A 23,528-nucleotide genomic window follows, 5' to 3' on the forward strand; every position below is an offset into this window, starting at 1 on the left:
GCCAACAAATACATGAAAAAGTTTTCAACATCACTGATCATCAGAATATGCAAATCAAAACCACAAGGAGGTATCACCTCACATCTGTTAGAATAACCAAAGAGACAAGAGCTAACAAACACTGGCCAGAACATGAAGAAAGGGAACTCTTGGTGGGAATGTAAATTGGCTCAGCCACTACAGAAAATACTATAGAGGTTTCTCAAGATGTTAAAAATAAAACTATGGTGTGATCTAGCAACCCCACTTCTTTGTAGACATCCAAGGAAATGAAATCATCTTAAAGAAATATGTGCACCCCCCACTGCAGTATCATCCACAATAACCAAAGTATAATAACAACATTCTACCTTGTGTTCATCAACAGATGGATAAAGGAAATGTGACATAGGTATGTATATGGGTATATATATACATACATACATATATATAAAATAGAATATTATTCAGCCTTTAAAAAGGAAACCTTGGCATTTGTGATAACATAGAATAACTTAGAGGGCATTAAGTGAAGTGAAATAAGCCAGACAGAGAAAGACAAATATTGCATGGTATCCTTTATATGTGAAATCTTGAAAAAAAAAAAAAAAAAGTCACTCAGAGTTGAAGGATAGTTGCCAGGGGCTGAAGGGGGTGAGAGAAATAGGGAGAGGTTGGTAAAAGGTACAGATTTACAGATATAAGATGAACAACACTGAGGATAATAATAATGTATCATATTACTGAAATTTGTTAGGAAGATAGAACTTGTGTTCTCACTTAAAAAAAAAAAGTATGTGGGAAAAAAAAGAGCCCAGGTTAATTAATTGGATGTGGAGAATCCTCTTACAGTGTATACATATGTCAAATCGTCATGTTGGACACTTTAAAATACCTACTGTTTTACTTGTCAATTATACCTCGAGCTGAAAATGAAAAAGTGAGCAGCAGGCTCCAAAACCACTTGGGCAAGGAGGTTAAACTGTAGAATTAAGACAATGGGCTTTGGAATCTGACTGCCTGGTTAAATCTCACTCTGCCGACAATTAGATGTATGATCTCAAGTTGGTTATTGACTCTCAGTTTCTTCACTCGTTAAATGAGTATGAAACCAGTAACTAGTTCATTGGGCTTTTGTGAAAATTCAGTGAGATAATATAAAATATTCAACTGTCCTTGGCACATAGAAAACACTCAACAAATTGCTCACCATTATTAATCATCTATATTATAGATGATATAATTGGCATAAAAACAATAATGTATTATTTCTAGGTGGTACAATGACAGGTTTTTATTTTCTTCTTTGTACCTTGCCCCATTTTCCAAGTCAGAGATGTAGGATACTCTCATGAATAAAAAAAATTTATTGGCACATGGACGTTCTTCCAAATGCTTGCTGGAATGGTACCCACTGGCTGCCCTTGCCAGCTAATGTCAAATGAGTAATTCTCATCCAAGACTGCCGCAAGCTGCCTGCCTATCCTACTGTGGGTCTCCTTAGGGCAGAGCCTCTCCCACATCCTGCTCCACTACCACCCGTAGATTCTTCCCCAGCGCCCCCTGATGGAATAATTTCAGCTCAGTCAGCCCAGTGACCACCTTGCCACATGCTCAGGTCACCAATTCAATAAATACTGGCTGACTGACTGAATCTAATATGACAATTTGATGAATGAAGACACTTGATAAAGTCAGCAGCTTATTGTTCTACATATAGTTAAGTATTCCAATTTTCAAAGAATGATTTCTAACTCTTAATTATGCATCACCACTTCCATCAAACACTGTGCATTCTCAAGGCTTCTTCTACTATATGAGGCCATCATGGTAGGTTTTCCAAGCCTTATAACACTCACACAATTCACAATGAGTAATGGGTAAGTTGTTAAAAAAAACAACTTTAAGGTCTCAATTTTGGTTTAGACCTATTATAATAGTCAACTTCAAAAGTTGTTTTGGGAACACAGACTAATGAAAGAGCAACTTCATCAAAGTATGTCTACATTTTATTCCCATTTTGCTTTTAATCCTCAGCCCAAAGCTAAAAATACAGCATTATGAGAGAATATGAATATACTCTAATAGTTGATAGCTCTCTAGATAAACACTGACAGCTCTGTTGTACAGATTATTATTCTAGATTCAGTTCAGTTCAGTTTAGTCGCTCAGTCGTGTCCGACTCTTTGCGACCCCATGAATTGCAGCACGTCAGGCCTCCCTGTCCATCACCAACTCCCAGAGTTCACTTAAACTCACATGCATCGAGTCGGTGATGCCATCCAGCCATCTCATCCTCTGTTGTCCCCTTCTCCTCCTGCCCTCAATCCCTCCCAGTATCAGAGTCTTTTCCAATGAGTGAACTCTTCGCATGAGGTGGCCAAAGTATTGGAGTTTCAGCTTTAGCATCAGTCTTTCCAAAGAACACCAAGGACTGATCTCCTTTAGAATGGACTGGTTGGATTTCCTTGCAGTCCAAGGGACTCTCAAGAGTCTTCTCCAACACCACAGTTCAAAGGCATCAATTCTTCAGTGCTCAGCTTTCTTCACAGTCCAACTCTCACATCCATACATGACCACAGGAAAAACCACAGCCTTGACTAGACAGACCTTTGTTGGCAAAGTAATGTCTCAGCTTTTCAATATGCTATCTACGTTGGTCATAACTTTCCTTCCAAGGAGTAAGCATCTTTTATTTTCATGGTTGCAATCACGAACTACAGTGATTTTGGAGCCTCCCAAAATAAAGTCTGACACTGTTTCCCCATCTATTTCCCATGAAGTGATGGGACCAGATGCCATGATCTTCGTTTTCTGAATGTTGAGCTTTAAGCCAACTTTTTCACTCTCCTTTTTCACTTTCATCAAGAGGCTTTCTAGTTCCTCTTCACTTTCTGCCATAAGGGTAGTGTCATCTGCATATCTGAGATTATTGATATTTCTCCCGGCAATCTTGATTCCAGCTTGTGCTTCCTCCAGCCCAGTGTTTCTCATGATGTACTCTGCATAGAAATTAAATCAGCAGGGTGACAATATATAGCCTTGACATAATCCTTTTCCTATTTGGAACCAGTCTGTTGTTCCATGTCCAGTTCTAACTGTTGCTTCCTGACCTGCATACAGGTTTCTCAAGAGGCAGGTCGGGTGGTCTGGTATTCCCATCTCTTAAAGAATTTTCCACAGTTTATTGTGATCCACACAGTCAAAGGTTTTGGCAAATAAAGCAGAAACAGGTTTTTCTGGAACTCGCTTGCTTTTTCGATGATCCAGCGGATGTTGGCAATTTGGTCTCTAGTTCCTCTGCCTTTTCTAAAACCAGCTTGAACATATGGTTCACGTATCGCTGAAGCCTGGCTTGGAGAATTTTGAGCATGACTTTACTAGCGTGTGAGATGAGTGCAATTGTGCGGTAGTTTGAGCATTCTTTGGCATTGCCTTTCTTTGGGATTGGAATGAAAACTGACCTTTTCCAGTCTTGTGGCCACTGCTGAGTTTTCCAAATTTGCTGGCATATTGAGTGCAGCACTTTCACACCATTATCTTTCAGGATTTGAAATAGCTCCACTGGAATTCCATCACCTCCACTAGCTTTGTTCGTAGTGATGCTTTCTAAGGCCCACTTGACTTCACATTCCAGGATGTCAGGCTCTAGGTGAGTGATTACACCATTGTGATTTACTGGGTCGTGAAGATCTTCTTTGTGTAGTTTTTCTGTGTATTCTTGCTATGTCTTCTTAATATCTTCTGCTTCTGTTAGGTCCATACCATTTCTGTCCTTTATCGAGCCCATCTTTGCATGAAATGTTTCCTTGGTCTCTCTAATTTTCTTGAAGAGATCTCTAGTCTTTCCCATTCTGTTGTTTGCCTCTATTTCTTTGCATTGATCACTGAGGAAGGCTTTCTTATCTGTCCTTGTTATTCTTTGGAACTCTGCATTCAGATGCTTATATCTTTCCTTTTCTCCTTTGCTTTTTGCTTCTCTTCTTTTCACAGCTGTTTTGTAAGGCCTCCCTAGACAGCCATTTTGCTTTTTTGCATTTCTTTTCCATGGGGATGGTCATGATCCCTGTCTCCTGTACAATGTCATGAACCTCATTCCATAGTTCATCAGGCACTCTATCTATCAGATCTAGTCCCTTAAATCTATTTCTCACTTCCATTGTATAATCATTAGGGATTTGATTTAGGTCATACCTGAATGTCTAGCGGTTTTCCCTACTTTCTTCAATTTAAGTCTGAATTTGGCAATAAGGAGTCCATGATCTGAGCCACAGTCAGCTCCCAGTCTTGTTTTTGCTGACTCTATAGAGCTTCTCCATCTTTGGCTGCAAAGAATATAATCAATCTGATTTTGGTGTTGACCATCTGGTGATGTCCATGTGTAGAGTCTTCTCTTGTGTTGTTGGAAGAGGGTGTTTGCTATGACCAGTGCATTTTCTTGGCAAAACTCTATTAGCCTTTGTCCTGCTTCATTATGTATTTCAAGGCCAAATTTGCCTGTTAATCCAGGTATTTCTTGACTTCCTACTTTTGCATTCCAGTTCCCTAGAATGAAAATGACATCTTTTTTGGGTGTTAGTTCTAAAAGGTCTTGTAGGTCTTCATAGAACCGTTCAAATTCAGTTTCTGCAGCGTTACTGGTTGGGGTATAGGTTTGGATTACCGTGATGTTGAATGGTTTGCCTTGGAAACGAACAGAGTTCATTCTGTCGTTTTTGAGATTGCATCCAAGTACTGCATTTTGGACTCTGTTGTTGACCATAATGGCTACTCCATTTCTTATAAGGGATTCCTGCCCACAGTAGTAGATATAATGGTCATCTGAGTTAAATTCACCCATTCCAGTCCATTTTAGTTCGCTGATTCCTAGCACGTCAATGTTCACTCTTGCCATCTCTTGTTTGACCACTTCCAATTTGCCTTGATTCATGGACCTGACATTCCAGGTTCCTATGCAATATTGCTTTATAGCATCGGACCTTGCTTCTATCACTAGTCACATCCACAACTGGGTATTGTTTTTGCTTTGGCTTCATCCTTTCATTCTTTCTGGAGTTATTTCTCCACTGATCTCCTGTAGCATATTGGGCACCTACCAACCTGGGGAGTTCCTCTTTCAGTATCCTATCATTTTGCCTGTTCATATGGTTCATGGGATTCTCAAGGCAAGAATACTGAAGTGGTTTGCCATTCCCTTCTCCAGTGGACCACATTCTGTCAGTTATGTGTAATTATTCTAGATTAGCTGTGCTCAAAGTGTGGTCTCCAGACCAGCAGCGTCAGGATTAACTAGAACTTGTGAGAAATGCAAATTCTCTGATCCCACCCTGGCCTAGTGAATCAAAAACTCTGAGACTGGGGCCCAGAAATCTGAATTTTTAACTAGTCCTCTGGTGATTCTGATGCAGACTAAAGTTTGAAAACAATGTCTCTAAAAACAGGAATCCAACTAACACCAAACCATATAACTGTTTAAGTACTAGGACAACTATATAGCCAGAGAAGCCTTAGCTATCTGGAGAGTAAGTTTGCTGGGGCAGAAAATGTGCCTCACACAAGCTTCATCTTGCTCAGGGAAGCCTGAAACTGGTGATTTGATGATTTCATTGCCAAAGGAAGAGTAAAGAGAAGACATCCTTGAGAAACAAACAAGCCATGATCTACAGCAGTGGAAAGTATGAAATATCCTTCCTCATGCTCAAGCTGATGGCAGAGGCAACAGTCCCTTGATGGAATTAAACAGCATGCTGAAATTAAGAATTTGATCCCCTCTGTCTGATCTGCTGGAAAACTTTTGGGAAAGTCACTACCTCATTGTGCCATTAGCAAAAGTGCAATGTTTAAAACCCCTGTATGAATGCTTTGGAGCCAGCTGGTACTTACCAGTCATGAAATCTTCAAAGAATCTTCAAAGATGGAAAAATCTCTCAGGACTTCCCTGGTGATCCAGTGGGTAAGACTCCATGCTTCCAATGCAGGGGACATGCTTTTGATCCCTGGCCAGGGAAGTTCCACACGCCATGAAGCCAAGGAAAAAAGAAAGTCCCATTTCTCAGGCCACTGCGAGGATTTTTATAATTTATAAAAGAGTTCCCTATCATCTGTCAAATAACAGAAACTTTAAAAATTTTAATTATCATATTGATGAAATATTTTGTTATTATGAAATAAGTAGTACTAGAAACATCTGGTAATGAAAAAGGTATTACAAAACCAATCTTAACTAGGCCTTCAATTATTATCCAGCAAACTTCAATGCCATGAAAGAAAACATGACAGAAACCTATATTCAAGGTTAAGACTGTGAGTGATAGAAAAAAAAAAAAAAAAGATTAAATAAATATTAAATAAAACCGATTAAAAAGAATAGGGAAAACAATCATGTGCTTAAATTCAGTCATAAATCCTGGTGGCTCAGACAGTAAAGAATCACCTGCATTGTGGGACACCTGGGTTTGATCCCTTAGTCAGGAAGATCCCCTAGAGAAGGAAATGGCTACTCACTCCAGTATTCTTGCCTGGAGAATTTCATAGACAGAGCAGCCTGGTGGGCTACAGTCCATGGGGTTGCAAGGAGTCAGACATGAGTGAGCGACTAACACTTTCACTTTCATACACCTATATACACCAGAGAAATGTGCAAGTTGTAAATATTTCAAATGAAATGAAAAGGAAATGTAGAGAGCTTGGAAAAATCACAGGTCACTTTATGAAACTCAAAAGAATAAGCCTGAATTTGGTTCTATCTCCCATGAGGTTGGGAGGACACAGCTTCTCTGAACCTTAGTTACTTCTATAGGATAATGACAATCATCTCTTGATATTTTTATATGCAAACCTGCCTTGCATGGCTTTCTAGATGGATTTGAATCTGTTGAATCCTAATTTACAATCCATTTTTTAAAGCAAGAGGTACATAAACATTTGGCTTACCCAGATTTCAACAATCACATGATTCCAGTTTCCTGGAGAAAAGGGGTGGGGTTGCCTAACTTTACAGTTGAGGAGGAAATCTCCCACTCATAGATGGTGCTCCCAGTCATGCTTCACACACCAGATTCTGATCTTCAAGACCCTGAGATGTAGGCATGACTATTTTATCATTCCCATTTTGCGAGTGGAAAAACAATCAACTGAGCAGTCCCCCAAGATTCCAAACCTTGAACAGAGGAATGAGCTCTACAGAACACCTTTTCTGGGACCAGACTAGAGTCTCAACCAAAAGCAAATGGAAGTGGTTTCATCAAATTGAAGATAACTGATGAACTGATAAAGATCTAGACCCTCAGAAAATCCCATGAGAGAAAGAATACTGGGAGCTTGGGAAACCATAAAGCATGAAGGGAAAAAATGCACTAACAGAAAATGGGACTATTTCCTTAACCCAGAATCCCTCCAAATATATTCTCCCTTCTCCATGGGTACCCACTGCACAGGAAGAGACCACAACCCCCAGACTCCCCCGTGTCTAGGTCTCCGCCAATGGACTGGTAATGGAAATGATAGAGAAACTCCTAGTCACCTGCCTGGGAGGACACCCTTCCCCTGGACTCCCACTCTTTCCCTCTGGGAAGGAGGACTCCAGTCCCTCTGGAGGCTGGTACTAGAGACCATGGGAGTAACTGTGGATGCCCAGAGCTACACCAATGGCCTGGGTCACACGTGGGTAAGACACAACCCTTTGTGGTCTCAGAGCCACTGTATTGTTGGGTGCTGTTATGGCAACTTAACCTCTACTCTACTATTACAGAAAACAGGGAAGGTGAGGCAGGAAGGAGAGAGACCAGAAAAGGAAAACATTATGTTATGAACCCATCAGAGTCTGTAGTATAAAAACCTGCTTCATTATACAGGGAAGGGATGAGAGAGAAATCAGCTTCAGTAATTAGGCCTTTGCCATCCACTTAATGAGAAGAGAAAATATTTAACAAACTGTACATAAACATTATCTTGACAAAAAGTAAACAAAATAATGTTGTTAAGTGTATAAAAACAAGATGGTCTGGATAACAAATAAAAAATATTAAAACAAACTGCCAACAACTTGCTGGATCCTAAGAAAACAAGGACATTATAAAATTCCTTAGGTGCTATTTTTAAACAGCCAGAAAACCTGGCTTGAAATTATTAACCATGATTTTTGAAAATACAGCAGTAAATAATAGGTATATAAAGAATGAGCCATGTGGCCTTTTCAGGAGGAATCATGCATGGCAACTTATTAAAAGCCCAGGGTTACAGGTTCCATCTAATCAAATTAGTAGAAGCTTGTCCACGAAGATAAAGACCAGACTAATGACAGGCAGCAAGGGCTGCAGCTGTAGGGAAAGCCTTAATGAGAAGGATGGAGCAAAGTGCTGGGTGTGGTTGGCTTAAGTCAATTAATATAATAGATTAAATAAGTATTAATGAGATAAAACCAGTAGGCACCTTTCTTCTACAGTTTAATGAACTCAATAATTTTGTGGATATCATCAGTCTTAGCACTAAACCCGTCACTTCCATTTCATGAAATGTAAAGCCTGCAAAGGGAGACTATAGATTTGAAAGCGCCAAGCTTTCCTAGAAAAAAAGAGTATTCTGTCTCCCAGTGAATCTCCAAGGAAAAGTAAAGCTTTAATTGACAACCTCGAATCACAAGAGTATCCAAAAAAAAGAATGAATCTTGGCTTAAGTCATGTTATGTTAGCTTCCCAAATAAAATCATCATTAATAAACCTTTGGTTACTTATTATTCTTCCTCTTGACTTCCTGATTAACTCATAAGAGGTAATTAGGTCCTAGTGCACCAGGAGTCTGTGACCAAATATATTTATAAAACGAGAAGTGCATTTTAAAACTTCCTCTACAAATTTCTGAACTTTGCTTATAGAACCCACACCAATGATTAAAAACAATAATGGAGGAGAAGGAAAAACCACTTATTGGTACTAAAGCCTTTACTGTAATAAACCAAATATATTTACAATTTATACAAATGTTTAACCTTCAACAAAAATACAAAAAAAACATTTCACAAGATGCAAAACCAGGAAACAAGTTCATTGGAGACACCACTGATCTACCAAGGACAGATAGGAGGGAAACCACAAGGAACAGAAAGGTAATCTCGGCAGACCTCACAGAAAGAAAAAGATGAACTCTGCCTGGGCTGGCAGGCTCCATTCCTGGAGCCTGCAACCCTCACCCCTCTGTCCATGTTGCCTCGGTGCTCCATTTGGTCTAGGTAGATAGGTGACCTTCTCTTGATGTGCTTGTTGCCTCCTCTTTGTAGACGCAAAGTAGTTTTGTGTCAAGGTTTGGAAACAGGTTTTTGTGTTTTTAAAGTTACGACTTTTCTATTTCTACAAATTCAAAACATTTTGGCCCAATTCAACTATAAACATTAAACCACATAATGTTTTCAGTAGATGACTTCATAGACTGTAGCCTTCTTGTCCCCTGAGCCAGTGACAATGTATTTGTCATCCACAGAGATGTCACAGCTGAGCACAGATGAGGACTCTTTGGACTGGAAGAGAAAACAATGGACGTGTGTTTGGTGTGGAATAGAGATGCTCCAGGCCCTGTCCCTCCAAGGCACCTTCACTTCCAGCATCATCAGGAACACTGTAGTCCAACTGTTGCCATTCTAGGTGAGGAGCACTGACTTACCTGGAATATACTAGCTCCATAGGGGGTCCTCCAAGCATTGAGGAGGTTATCTTTTCCAGTACTCACAAACCATTTACCTAGAATTAGCAAAGGAACAGGTAATAAGATCAAAATTCCTGGTATATATTAGCTACCTGAACTTAAACTCAGAGCATTGTTTAATTATAAGCTATCATGCCCAAGGGTGTGACATAAGTAGAGAGGGCAGGTTTTAAATATGGGCTCCATTGTGAACCATCTATTTTCTTGGGTTTAATCAAAGTGGTGGCAGGGACTATGTCAGTCCCATGAGCCACTGGATACATGACAAGTAGCTTCACACCCAGCACACAGTGGGTCCTCTGTCAATCAATGAAGCTGTTTTCTGTTAGTTTCCTTATGATAAATGGGACTAGAAAGGATTGCATGAGGAATCTAAGTTAAATGGCAGACATGATATATGGCACATAGAATGTGGTCAGTAATGTGATAGCTATTAATCCATCCTTCATCTCATGAGTAAGTATTCCCCATGAACTTCTCTCCTCATTTTCCTCACTGCAGAGTGTAATGGTCTGGGTGCCCCAAAATGCTCCCTTCTCTCACCATGGGCTCCTCATCCTGGTCAGTCCATAACGACCTCCTCTGCTCCTGCCCTATTCTCCTACAAATTCCCACCCATCCCCCTCAGAGGGGTACCTAACTGCCCTCCACCCACACTTCTGATTCTCTTCACTAAAAACAAACATGCATCAAAACCTTGTATTATGCAATTTTATCGCCTGCTGACTTTTCTCAAATTAGGGAAACAGACCGAAACAGACATCACTATGCTCTGAGAGACAATTTTAAGACAATAGAATGATTACATCCAGCTGCTCAGAGAACAACATTTTTTCCAGATATGATCTCCACTGTATTTTTTTAGAAGTATTTTCCATTTCGGCCACCGGCGTCCTCTGGTTTCCTTTCAGCTGAACTCACCACAATAAGCGAATTTTAGGGACAGCACACAGCTCTCGTGGAGATGCAGCTGGTACTTGTCAGGTTTGTTCACGTGGAGGACTTCCACGTTGCTGCTCTCCATGCCCACGGCCAGCCACTCTCCAGTTGGGCAATACCCAAGGGAGAATATCTACAAGAAGCAGAGAGGCTCACTGAGTAGTTTGCCCATATAGACCTGGGAAGTGAACAGACAACAAAGGGGAAAACTAGCAAGAACAGGAGGACGTAATAAGTAAAGCACAGGCTGTGGCAAAGTCTATAGGACAAGCAACCCAACCCAGATAAGTCAAGCGTTAAAGACCTTTAAGAAACAAATTGAGAGAAAGAAAAACAACACTTATTCCATGGTGATAAAATCAAGAAATAAATTCTCAGGAACTAATAAAGGTATTCATGTGTGTTGTCTAAACAGGTTGTCTTTTATAGTTAGTGGTGGTGGTTTAGTCACTAAGTCATAACCAACTCTTGTGACCCCATGGACAACAGCCCTCCAGGTTTCTCTATTCATGGGATTTTTCAGGGAAGAATACTGGAGTGGGTTGCCACTTCCTCCTCCAGGGGATCTTAATGACCCAGGGATTGAACTCCGCATCTCCTGTATTGCATGTGGATTCTTGAAAGCCTGTCTTTTATAGATACTAACTGAAATACTTATGGATGAAATGATACAATGTCTGGGATTTACTTTAATAAACATAATCCAGTGTTTGGGGGCAGGGATGACAGATGAGAAGGATTATGTGTTAGGAACTGAAGTTGGGTGATGGGCATATGGAGTTTATCATATAATTCTCTGTGCTTTCATATATGCTTGAACCTTCTCTGTTCTCATATATATTTGAAATTTTTCATAAGAAGTTTTTTTTTATATAAAAAAAGGCAGACCGAAAATAGAATCCTAACCATAATGGAAACAGGGCTGGAAAGGAACAGGGAAGACTATAAGGAACTCAAAAAACTTTTGACAGGGACATGAAATTTAGTTGAATGTATACTTGCTTTCCATTTCTGTCCTATTTTTCTGAGTTGAATTATTTTTGTTACCAAAAAAAAAAAAAAAAAAAGTAAGTAAGTCATGACGAAGTAAAACAATTCCACCATCAGAAAACACTTAACATGGCATGCACCATCTTTCCCCAAACAGGCCTAGATTCAGACACTTGACATCTAAATAATCTCCACAATGCACTATCAAAGTTGCCATTTTCCTATCATTTCAAAACTCCATAAATCTAGTCAGCCATGACTCCAATTTCTAAGGAATGACTAATAAAACAGGCATCCGCTGAGATACCAGTGTATTTTTTAAGCTCCCTGATGTAAGTGAAATGAATTAACTTGCAGAGCTGTTGTGATTTTTCTCTACTCCTTGTGACATCCCTGCATATTTTTAAAGGTCTATTTATATGAGAATCAAATCATCTCTCACCCCTACATCAGATGGTGAAGAGATGGACAACACATCAGACCCTGTACGTTCTTCATGGCACAAATTCCTGCAATGAATTCACCGATAAACAAAACAACTAACAAGTCTTAACCTACAGCATTTTAAAAGCCAGTCTAAGTGTTTCAGGGTGATTTGGGGGGTATGTGTGTGTGTGTGTGTGTGTGTGTGTGTGTGTGTATCTCAGATGAAAGTCCGGTCTGTTTGTCTAGCTCCCACTCTCCTGGGGGCGAGGGTCGGGGAGGGCACCACACACCGAGCACCGTGTGGGTCCCAGGGAGGGACGAGTGCACACCTGGGAGGTGAAGTCGTGCTGCTGCAGCTGCCGCCCCTCGCGCAGATCCCAGGACCGGACCGTGTTGTCCAAGCCGCCCGTCCAGAGCTTGGTGCCATCGTTGGAAATGTCAATACAGCTGGCCCCGTCCGTGTGGCCCTGGAATTGCCTGATAAAACAAACCAGATTGAATAATGATTTCCTGCCAGAGCTCAAGGTAAACACTGTTGTGTTGTTAGTTTTGGACTCGCCGGGCGTGTGTCATCTCAGTGTCTGCTGATGTGCAAGATCAAACCAACCTTCTTCCCTCGAGGAGGAGAGGAAACGGCACCTGCAGATTTTCTTTTCCTTTTTTCATGATCCAAGTGCTGAAGAAATGGAATGCTGTTTTAGGTCACCACACAGGAGAAGTTAAATATGCTCCAAGAGCTATTCTTACAAATCTGTCTGGAAGGTGAAATTCCTCCCAGGTCTGGAAAAGTGTTTAAGTGTGAAAAGGGGAAAAAAAAAGACAAACACAGAATCCCAAGTGTATTCCTTACAGAAAGAGGCAGGCCTTGCCTCTAACCGCAAAGGCCTGTATCACCACATCACGGACTCGGGGCCCAGGAGCACACCCATTTCCATCAGTGAGTAACACTGAGATGCCCTTCGTGCCAGCAAAGAATGAGTTCATGTATTGACTCAACCTCGCGTTCTCTTTAGAAAAAGCCCTGCGTTAGGAAATCTGGACTCCCGGAGACAAAGGGGCATGCCAGCCTCCTGACTCAGATGCACGGGGCAGAGGGAGCTGATTGCTGACTGACCCCTGGGCATGGTCCTGCCTGGAATCCCAGCACAAGGCCTTTGTTCTTTTGAAGGGGAATCTCGTGCCTCAGTAATAACCACCACCAAAGACCCAGAGAACACACTTGTGGTTGCCAAGGATAGGATGGGGTGGAGGGAGAGGGATGGACTGGGAGTCTGGGGTTAGTAGATGCAAATTACTACATTTAGAATGAATAAACAACAAGGTCAAACTCTGCAGCACAGGGAACTTCATCCAATCTCCTGAGATAAAGCATAACGGAAAAGAATATGTATATATGTATCTATGTATATGTATATATACATATGTATATGTATATATGTATAAAGAATATGTATATATGTACATATGTATATATGTATCTAATGAGTCATTCTGCCATACAGCAGAAATTAGCACAACATTGTAAATCAACTGTACTTAAAACACACACTCACACAATGAATCACCACCAAGAATGACCAACCAACAGGGGTTTGCTGAGCATGGATGCTCTGCCAGGCCTCAGGCTTGCTGAAGGGAGGGTGATATAACCCACCACAGGGCTGATGGTGTGGGGGGTCATGGGCCTGGTTTTGCAGACCAAGAGGGAGCAGGCAGGGGAATGACTGGAATAGGTGAGACGTGTTCCAAGGCTCGATCACAATGGCAAACCAGGCGCTTGGGAACTCAACACTCAGAGCAAAGTTTCCACTGCCTCTTCTTCCTGTTACCTTATTATTCCCACAGAGCTTCACACTTTAAAGCTGAGCTTGGAATGTAAAGGGCATGGAGGAGAGGATGTGAGCTCCACTGCTGCCCTGAATTCTGAGACAAGATACAAAGCAGTACTTCCAAAGTCTCTCTTCTGAAAACTACTCAGAACTTCCACCATGGTCTTCTCCCCCATGCACCCCAACTCTGTCCCTCAAAGTCCCAGCCTGCGTCTTTGTCCCCTCTGGTCCTCTAGGCCTCCAGCAGTCCTACCCCACCTTTCCAAAGTGCTGCTTTTCCATCTTCAAAAAGCTTGTGAAACCCAAGGACCTCCTTTTCATTTCAGCCTCTGAATTCTTCTTACCTCTGAAACTCATGAAATACCTGGACTCCTTGAGAACAACTGTTTCTCTGGGGACCCAAGCACGTAGTGGGTGCTCATTCCTCCATCCCTCCATCCCCCTATCTCAGCTCTGCACTAAGGCTCCTAGAAAGCAGCTTTTAGGGCTGTTCAGAACATGCTGGGTCACAGAGATACACAGATATTCAACAGACTCTGCACTGCCCTGTCACACAGGGTGGCCACTAGCTGCGTGTGGCCAGTCCAAACAGAGAAACGTGTGAGGCATGACCCCATCATGTCCAACAGGTACTTACTCCCCAGGGGCTGGCACAGAGCAGGAGTTCAGAGCACACGAGACGGCAGGGTGACCAAACCCCTTTGCAGAGCCTCCATGATAACATCAGGATAAAGCAGTGCACAAGTGACAGGGGTTAAACAGATGAATACTTGAAAAGCACTTCAAATGAATATGTTGAAAGTGTATTTATTAAGTAAAAAAAAAAAAAAGGCAGAAAACAAAGGAAAAATAACCAGCAATCACTAGGCTAGAAGTCTGAAGTGGCTGTTGGCTCTGGCCCCAGTTGTTCACTTTGCTCATTCTGAGTTGCCCAGAGAGTGACACAGATAAAATAAAATAACTGCAGACTGTCACCCACATGCAGGGACAGAGCCTGGTGTGGTAAGACTTGGTAGATTGCTACAGAAAAGGCTGAAGAGTAAGCCGCTCTAAAGAGTTCCATGCTCTCTTCCTTCCCTCCAGCCCTTGGCCTGGAAGCATGGAGGGAGTTCTGCTAAGTAACCTATGAGTCTAAAAATGTACCACACGCAGTGTTTCTAAGTGAAGATGAACTGTGACATGAAAGGGCAAAACACAGGCCCAATCTGCCTTAGATGTTTAATCAGTGCTTCCTTTATTTATTTATTCACTTATTTTTTGGGTGAGTAGGGGCTACTCCCTAGCTGTGGTGCATGGGCTTCTCATTGTGGTGGCTTCTCTTGTTGCAGAGCACAGGATCGGTAGTTGTGCATGGGCATATTAGCTGCCCCATGGCGGGTGGAATCTTCCCAGACCAGGGATCAGACCCACGTTCCCTGCAATGGCAGTCAGATTCTTAACCACTAGACCACCAGGGAAGTCCAGTGCTTCCTTTTCAAAAGGCTTTTCTCTAACATCCCTGACATGAGCATCAACTTGGCCAGAGGGAGGGAGCTGGCCAGAGCCGAGGAGGGACACAAAGGTGGCAGATTCCAGGCAGCTAGGCTTGTTCCTGGGGGAAATGACCCCTGGACACGGCTTATTTAGTTATTGAGAAACACTGCTACTTTAAAACCATTTTGTGGGTTAAATTCGTGGAATCTCTTCTAATGTTCTTTTGTTGATTTTCTGTTATCCTGTATCAGTTGGTTCCTGTTTGCACATATGAGGTTCCAGGCAAAGCCAAAAACGTCTAGCGTTGAGGACCTTTTGTACCTCCATCTAATCCATGGTATTCTGCCCCTTGGCAAAGGCCAGGGATGTTTTTTAAACAAATCTGGCATGAAGAATAGGAACATTATGGAGGTAAATATAAAGTCTGGGTGACACCCAAGGACGGCAGCAAGAGTGTAAGCCCCTGAGGGCAGCGACATGGTCCTGACACCCAGTTCCAAGCCTGGCCTGTGTGAGCTGAGAACCTGGGGGCAGGCAGAGAAGTAGGAGAAATGGGGGGAGGGGCCTTTCTGACCCGAGGAACCCCAACTTAGGAAACCACCCCCGCTCACCTCACCAGCGTCTGGTTGTGCAGGTCCCACACAGCGATATTGCCGTCGCTGCAGCAGGAGAAGCAGACCTTGGAGTCGGGGCTGATGGCCAGGGCGTAGCAGGCGGGGGCCGAGGACGTCAGCTCTGCCTTGATGCGCGGGGTGGGAGCCGCCAGGTCCCAGATGGACAGGGTACTAGCTTCCCCTCCCACTATGAGAGTGCAGCCATCAGGGAGCAATTTGCAGGAACGGATGTAGTTATCCCTGTTCTGTGAAATAAACATAATTCAATCGTTATAATGCATGACAAAGCAGTAACAATGCCATGTTCTCTAACAGCTATCCCGGTTGTTGACTAAAAAGTGGTATTTCACGGACACTAGCAAAGCAAGCATTCTATAGTAAAGATCTGGGTCTGATGGCCACTGGCTCCTTCAGAGTAGTAAACAAAGCAACCTCAGAGGACTGCTCAGTGCAGTCCTCACATATAACTCCCACTGCTGCCTAGTTTCCTGCTGAAGAGACGAAACTCAGACCATCAGTACATGGAAGGTGGGTGTACATGTACTTCTCTATGAAAAAGACCACTTTTCAAAGCTAGTTTAGAAATCTTTGACCTCATTACCCTGTTATTTACTATTTGGAAAATGCAGACTTGCTGCCTGGGTTTTGGTTTTCATTACTCTTAAGTCTCTCTGCCTAAGGCTTGTACCGTGTCTTCATTAGCCAGATGGATCCTTGTCTGGGAATTTAACACAGCTGCTTTCTCCAGTTGTAACCTGGCTGCTGTCATATTTAAGCCTCTCAATCCAGAGGCCAAAGAAATTAACAAAAGAAGGCATCTACCCATCAAAACCAACACATTAGAAAGGAAGGTGAAACCTAAAATGATCCCCCCGCCTCCACCACCACCAACAAAGAAGTAACCGCATCCCCAACAGAAACAGCCAAAGACTTTACTGTGCTTTAACCATGGCCTATTGTTCAAAGAGGAGAGAAACTGTAACCAGTGTGATTTCAAACAAATGAGTGTTACAAAACTCTCCTACTACCATAGAATGTTAAGTTGTGTTTAAGTATGTTTTCTCATGTTTAAGTTTCATTAATAGATAAGTTATTTGATTACAAAAATAAATCAAGGACTATCCCAAAGACCCTTGTCATCTCAAAACCACAGTGTCTTCTTTTTGGAAACACCCTCTCCAGAATCCTCGCTGTGTGCCAGGCAGGCTGTGGGTCAAGGACCACAGGTAGCCTGTAGTCTGCTCAAGGCCAATGGTACATGGTCTGTGAATGGGTACTGTACATGGGTACTCTGTAAAGGACATGTCCCAACATGTTCTATGATCCCTAAAAATGCAACATGGTATTCTCGTACTGTCGGAGTGGGGGTGAGGAGGTGGCATAGGTGCTTGAAGGGAGCACTCCCTCCCACCCCACTGCCCCTATTCTGCTGATGGTTGTCCTGATTTCGTGCAGTGTGATCTATTAACTCTTTCCTGAAGTTAAAGTCATAAAACTCAGTCAGATCCCCCTGAAAACACAGCCCCTGTTCAGAATGGTTCTATGTCACGTTATCAAATGTTTACTCTTCAATATTTATCCAAAGGCTGCAGGGAAATTAAAAGTGGAGTGGAGTCCAGGGCTCAGAGTCCAGGCCTAGTTGCACTCCATCCATTAAACGGGACACCCCCTTCTGAACATACATTCAAACAAGAACAGCTTCTGTAAACTACCGTTGAAATATTTTTTTAAGAGAAATCCATCAACTCTGGGATTTAACCACTGAAACAGCAACAAATGAAACCTTCACGCTGAGGGGAGAGGGTGGGGAGAGCTAAATGGCTAACACAGGAAACAGAATGGGCTTCCATTTCCTCATAATGGGAATAAAACCCAGGCCCCGACAGCGATTTCCTTATTGAGTCTCCAGGGGGAAATTACCCTGGTGCACCGGTTCCTTCTCACTCACCAGACAGTCGAGCTGAGAGACGGGGCTCTTGTTGCCGGGGTGGCTGATGTCCCAGACCTTGACGCAGCCCTTCCCACCCGTGTATACGTGTCGCGTGGGGTTGCTGATGGTCACCGCGCACACCACCTCCCCGTGGCTCAGGGTGTTGATCTGGCGAGCGTGTCGGGGGATGCCAGGGCCGATGAGGGCATCTGGGGGGAAGGGGACGGGCTGCATCTGACCATCTGCGGTAACGTGGAAGGAGTATGCGCTTTTGGAGATGGGATGATTAGGGAGAAGAACATGAGAGAAGCCAGAAGAAATATTTATCATAAAGCAATTAATCATTACCACAGTATACTTCTATGAGAAAGACAAAAGAAAGATTCTTGCTCTGCTTTCCTTTTGAAAGCAATAGAAGTTGAAGTGTTTATTGATGGAACAAATGAAATAAATAATAGCCAAAGTCTAGGGTATAAAATATATATATATTGAATAATATTTAAAATTTTTATAAAGATTTTTAAATTGTGCTGCTTTACTTCATAAAAAAATTCCTTCAAAAGAACACTAAATGTACTTGCAAATTACCATAAATTCCTCCTTCTATGTACCTAGCATAATTGCATGATTTCTTAGTACAGTTTAAAATAATTATTTTTGATGCTTAAGATGAAGCCCTTACAAGCTCATAATAATTACACATGGTACAGTATACTTCAAAATCAACAAACAAAAACAGCTTTCTAAATGTACCAGTTTAAAGTTTGGACTTAAAACTCTCTTCTGCATAATTGACATAAAATAATAAAAGAGAATGTCTTAAGTTAAATGATTCTGTGTGATAAAGACTTCAAGTTTCCTCCTCAACTACCTCCCTGTCTACTTTGGCCACAAAGCACAGTTTATCAAAGGTAGCAAAGCTCCCAGTAAAAGATGACTCCTCTCAGCTTTGCTCTGGCCAGGTATGCCCATGTTCTGTCTGATGAGATGTAGGCAGAAGCTGCTGGGTGGCACTTAGTTCATAATCTAAAAGAAAGGGAATCTGGGGGATATGGAAACTATCTGTACTTTCCATACAATTTTGGTGTTAGCCTAAAATTGTTCTAAAAAATAAGTTTACTAATAAAAAAAAGAAAGAAAAAGAATTTAAAAAGAGGGAAGGGAGTGTGCCTTCTCTCTTCTTTCCCTCTTTTCTGCTAACTGAACTATGAACATGATGACTGGAGCTTCCGTAGCCTTTTTGCGTCACAACATGACTTTGAAGATGGAAATCAATTGCTGAGGGGCACAAAACAAAATGATAGGACGCACAAACCCTGGTGACGCTATGGGGCTGTGATACCTGCCCTGGGCTGACAGCCAGTATCTTTTATGGGAGAGAGAAATGAACTTCTCTGTTCTTTTCGCTATTATTTTCTTCCCTGTTAAATACAAACAAACCTAACCCCAGTGTATACTTGTTTCTAAACCAAAATCTTAAAGCATATTTTTTCTTTAACAATTTAATTACTTAAACTCCAAGCACTAATATATTACAGATACTATAAAATCTCTACAAAGAAAAGACCCTGTAGGGGATGGAATAGGAGTGATAATATTTCCCACCCACATCTGAACAAGGCACTTTGAAGCCCACTGCTTTCATTTTCTTCTTATTCAAAGCATCACTTGGTAATCTAGAAGTGCAACATTAAACCTCTCTAAGTCTGCACACATAAACAACAAACGAAGTATGTAGGGTTTTCTCCTTCCCATAACCCTCTGGGGTAAGTCTGGGCTCCTTCTGGAACTTATCATTGGCACCTTGAAGTCCCTTAACAGATTCTAAAGACTATGGGTATTAAATATAGAACTTAAAATTTCATTTTAATGCTAACTCAAAGTTTGAAAAATAACTAAGCGTGCACAAAACTGAAAACTGATACAAGATATCAGGTTTCTACCTGCTTGCACATAAAACCCACATTAACTTCCTTAGCTTGAAAATAAAATATCTGTCCTTATTTTTCTTCCATAAAAACAAAATATCAAATATATGAAAAGATTTTTAAAAGAATTTCTCTTTAGACTCTAAGAATCTTAGAGTATGAAAAGGCAAAAGGAATCTTAGATACATTATCTCCTGGCAAACTGGTTCCAATAACTAATATTAAATGGCTATTTGGCTCAAATCCTTAACGTTACCCTTAATTTGAAAGACAGAATACACATGATGCGAACTATGCAGAATGTCATAGGAAATAAATATGCAAATAAAACAATTATAGATCAAGGCACTTATGTCACTATACCACTAAATCTGTATTTTTTCATTGAAATATAATTGATGTACAGCATTATGTAAGTTACAGGCATATAACATATTGATTCACAACTTTTAAAGGTTATACTCCATTTATAGTTATTGTAAAATATTGGCTATATTCCCTGTGTTGTACAATATATTCTCATAGCTTATTTTACACATAATAGTTTGTGTCTCTTAATTCCCTACCCCATTTGTCCCTCCCTGCTTTCCTCTCCCCACTGATAACCACTAGCCTGTTCTCTACATCAGTTAGTCTGTTTCTTTTTTATTATTAAATCTTCTATTTTTTAGCCCACAGTATCCTTTGGTGTTGTTAGTCCTTATCAAGTCCACATGATGTTTCAATACATGCACATTAGAATTAATTGAACCTATGCCATTTATTCTGGAGAAGGCAATGGCACCCCACTCCAGTACTCTTGCCTGGAAAATCCCTCGGACGGTGGAGCCTGGTAGGTTGCAGTCTATGGGGTCGCTAAGAGTCGGACACGACTGAGCGACTTCCCTTTCACTTTTCACTTTCATGCACTGGAGAAGGACATGGCAACCCACTCCAGTGCTGTTGCCGGGAGAACCCCTCTCCCCTGGGACAGGGGAGCCTGGTGGGCTGCTATCTGTGGGGTCGCAGAGTCGGACATGACTGAAGTGACTTAGCAGCAGCATGCCATTTATTACAGGGTATTTGGAGTTGGAATCAAAAAGCATTGTATTACTGCCCTTGAAGATAAGACCACAAGAACTGGGGTTGAAGTCTATCCACATTCCAACTTATGTGACCCAGATACCAGGCACCATAATCTAGGTCTAAAGATAACAAATGAATGATGGTCAACATGGGGAAAAAACTTGCTTCTTAGAGCTTTCTGTAATTTCTAAAGAATTACAGCAGATGTGAGGGTTAGCTTTTCTTTTTGCCATAAATCAAGGTGGGCACTTCCAGGTAGGCAGTTTCTATCAGGTGCCATTTTAGCAATTCTGGATTTTTAGGGGAAGGAAATTTTATCTGCTTCCCCTGGAACTCTGCTTATTATAGAGTTAAATGTTCCAGATTAAAACAGATGCACGAAGTAGAGACAGAGAGCTGTATGCTTGTCTTTGGAAGACACCCACCTCTCTCCCAGGTGTCCTCTTCTTTAAACCACACAGGAGGTCTGTGATCATCATACTTAGGCAGTTTTAAAATTGATTCACAGTGCAGAGAACTGCTACCAGAAGCTGTGAACATTCGTCCATCCCAGGGGAAACCCATACGGATGTTAATACATCAGTCACAGGGGGCCTCAGAGGAAGCTGGCGCTGCCCGCTGTGCTGGAGAGCTTAATCAAATGAACAGATCCCAACGAGGCACAGGGCAGGTGCAGGTCACAGAGGGAACGATGGAAAGGAAAAACCAGGGAAGCAAATGAAACAGCTTGGAATCTGTTATTCACCTCCAGGAAGAACATGAGTGTCTTTGAGAAAGCCCACTTCAATGGCACATCCTAACAATGTTGACGAGGTCCCAGAAGTAAACTTTGCCTCTTTACTGACTGAGAAACTAGGAAAAGTAAGATCAACTAGGAGGGGGTATTTATAAATGGATAGTGTACATTTATAAATACTTCTCATGCCTGAATTTAGAAAGAGACCAGCCACAAAAGAATGCATATGGCATGACTGCATTTATAGAAGTTCACACACAGGCAGGATTTACCTCTGGTATTAGAAGTTGGGGTGGTGGCTCCCCTTGAGACTGGAAGAAGCATAGATAAGGTTTCTCGGGTGTTCTTTGTGCAAAGTCACTGGGCTATACACACATGATTTGTGTACTTTCCTATACATGTGCCTCTATTTTTAATGCTTGGATTCATGGGAGGGAGGCTCAAAATGGAGGGGACCTATGGCAGAAACGTGAATCTGAGTGAACTCCGGGAGTTGGTGATGGACAGGGAGGCCTGGCATGCTGGGATTCATGGGGTCAAAAAGAGTTGGGACACAAGTGAGCGACTGAACTGAAATAAACTGAACTGATGGCAGAAACCAACACAATATTGTAATTACCCTCCAATTAAAAAAGAAAAAAAAACAACTTGGATTTGTTTATTCAAGAAAAAGGGGAGGGGCTTTCCAGGTGGCTCGGTGGCAAAGAATCCACCTGCTGATGCAGGGGACACAGGAAGAACCCATATGCCACAGCACAACCAAGCCCGTGAGCCCGAACTACCTGAGCATGGACACCTCGAGGCTGTGCTCAGCAACAAGAAAAACCACTGCAATGAGAAGCCTGAACAAGGAAACTAGACAGTAGCCCCCACTCGCCACAACTGAAGAAGGCCCACACACACCAACGAAGATCCAGCACAGCCAAAAACAAACAAATAAATCTTTAAAAAGAAATAAAAAGGGAAGAGGAGGACTCCTGACCACTGTAGGCTGGGTCCACAGCCAGGTTGAGAGCCCAGACCCTGGATTTAAAGGGACGTGAGCTTCAGGGGCCCCAGTTCACAGCCTCACTGACTATGGTCTTCCTAAGGGGCTTAACTACCTGCAGCCTATTACATATCTGTTTCCTGATAGACAAGATAGAAATAATAATGAAACATAAGGGCCGCAGGGGTGGTAGTAAGGAAAAAAAGGGCCAGCAGCTGCAAAAGTGCAAAACACTTAACACTGTGCTTGACACCTGCAGGGGCCTTTGGGAAATGACAGCATCGATACTAAATACCCATGACTTAAAAAGAGGAAAGTGAGGCGATGTTGAATCCAGGGCTCTTATCTTGACCAGAGGACAAGTGTGACAGCCAGGAATGCAGAAAGGAAGGCATGAGGTAGGAGCCAGGAAAGCATGTGGTGATGGCGAGGCCAGGAAAACCAGGATACCCTTAAATCCTAAAAGGCTAGGTGGGGAGACAGCACAGACAAAGACGAGTGGAGGATGTTTGGAGAAAGCATTGTGGCCAAATGTGGGGTAGAAAGGAGGAGACTTGAGTGATGGGGCCTGGTTAGGGGCCATCTACCTACACCCCAGAGCCTCAGAGAGCTGAGTCCCCAGACCCGGCTGTCTGAATCAAGCACTTGCAGATCAGGATCTAATTCTGAAATCTGATGGCAGAACTGAACAGAATAAAGCTCACTGGACGTCACAGATTTAAAACCTGAATGAAACTGAATTCTTTTGGAACCAGGGACTCTTTACTCCTGGAACACACAGCAGAGATGGAGGCACCCCGAGTCCCTGCAGGTGCTGTGAACTAGGAAATGGCACAGCGTTTCCAGGAAGCAGGTTCTTTGCCTAGCAGACTGGCCCTGTTCATAAAACTATACTGTGTTCCGTGGTCAGTGCTAGAGTTGTGGGTTTGCTGGAA

The 23,528-nt window shown here is 42.2% G+C and overlaps 1 protein-coding gene across 2 annotated transcripts in view; it reads right to left on the reverse strand.

The window, feature by feature from the left end:
- Positions 1-8,900: 8,900 nt before the first annotated feature.
- LOC120876872 (transducin-like enhancer protein 1) overlaps positions 8,901-23,528 on the reverse strand; it is a 91,610-nt gene continuing 76,982 nt past the window's right edge. For both annotated transcript variants that reach the window (XM_040259118.1, XM_040259035.1), the window contains exons 15-20: positions 17,895-18,144; positions 15,944-16,191; positions 12,360-12,507; positions 10,597-10,747; positions 9,634-9,710; positions 8,901-9,490 (exon numbers count right to left, since the gene is read on the reverse strand). In XM_040259118.1, coding sequence (XP_040115052.1) covers positions 9,383-9,490; positions 9,634-9,710; positions 10,597-10,747; positions 12,360-12,507; positions 15,944-16,191; positions 17,895-18,144 — 982 coding nt within the window. In that variant the 3' untranslated portion in view covers positions 8,901-9,382. The remainder of the gene's footprint in view (positions 9,491-9,633; positions 9,711-10,596; positions 10,748-12,359; positions 12,508-15,943; positions 16,192-17,894; positions 18,145-23,528) is intronic.

The sequence above is a fragment of the Oryx dammah genome, unplaced genomic scaffold, assembly GCF_014754425.2.
Source record: "Oryx dammah isolate SB20612 unplaced genomic scaffold, SCBI_Odam_1.1 HiC_scaffold_1, whole genome shotgun sequence".
NCBI classification, from domain to species: domain Eukaryota; kingdom Metazoa; phylum Chordata; class Mammalia; order Artiodactyla; family Bovidae; genus Oryx; species Oryx dammah.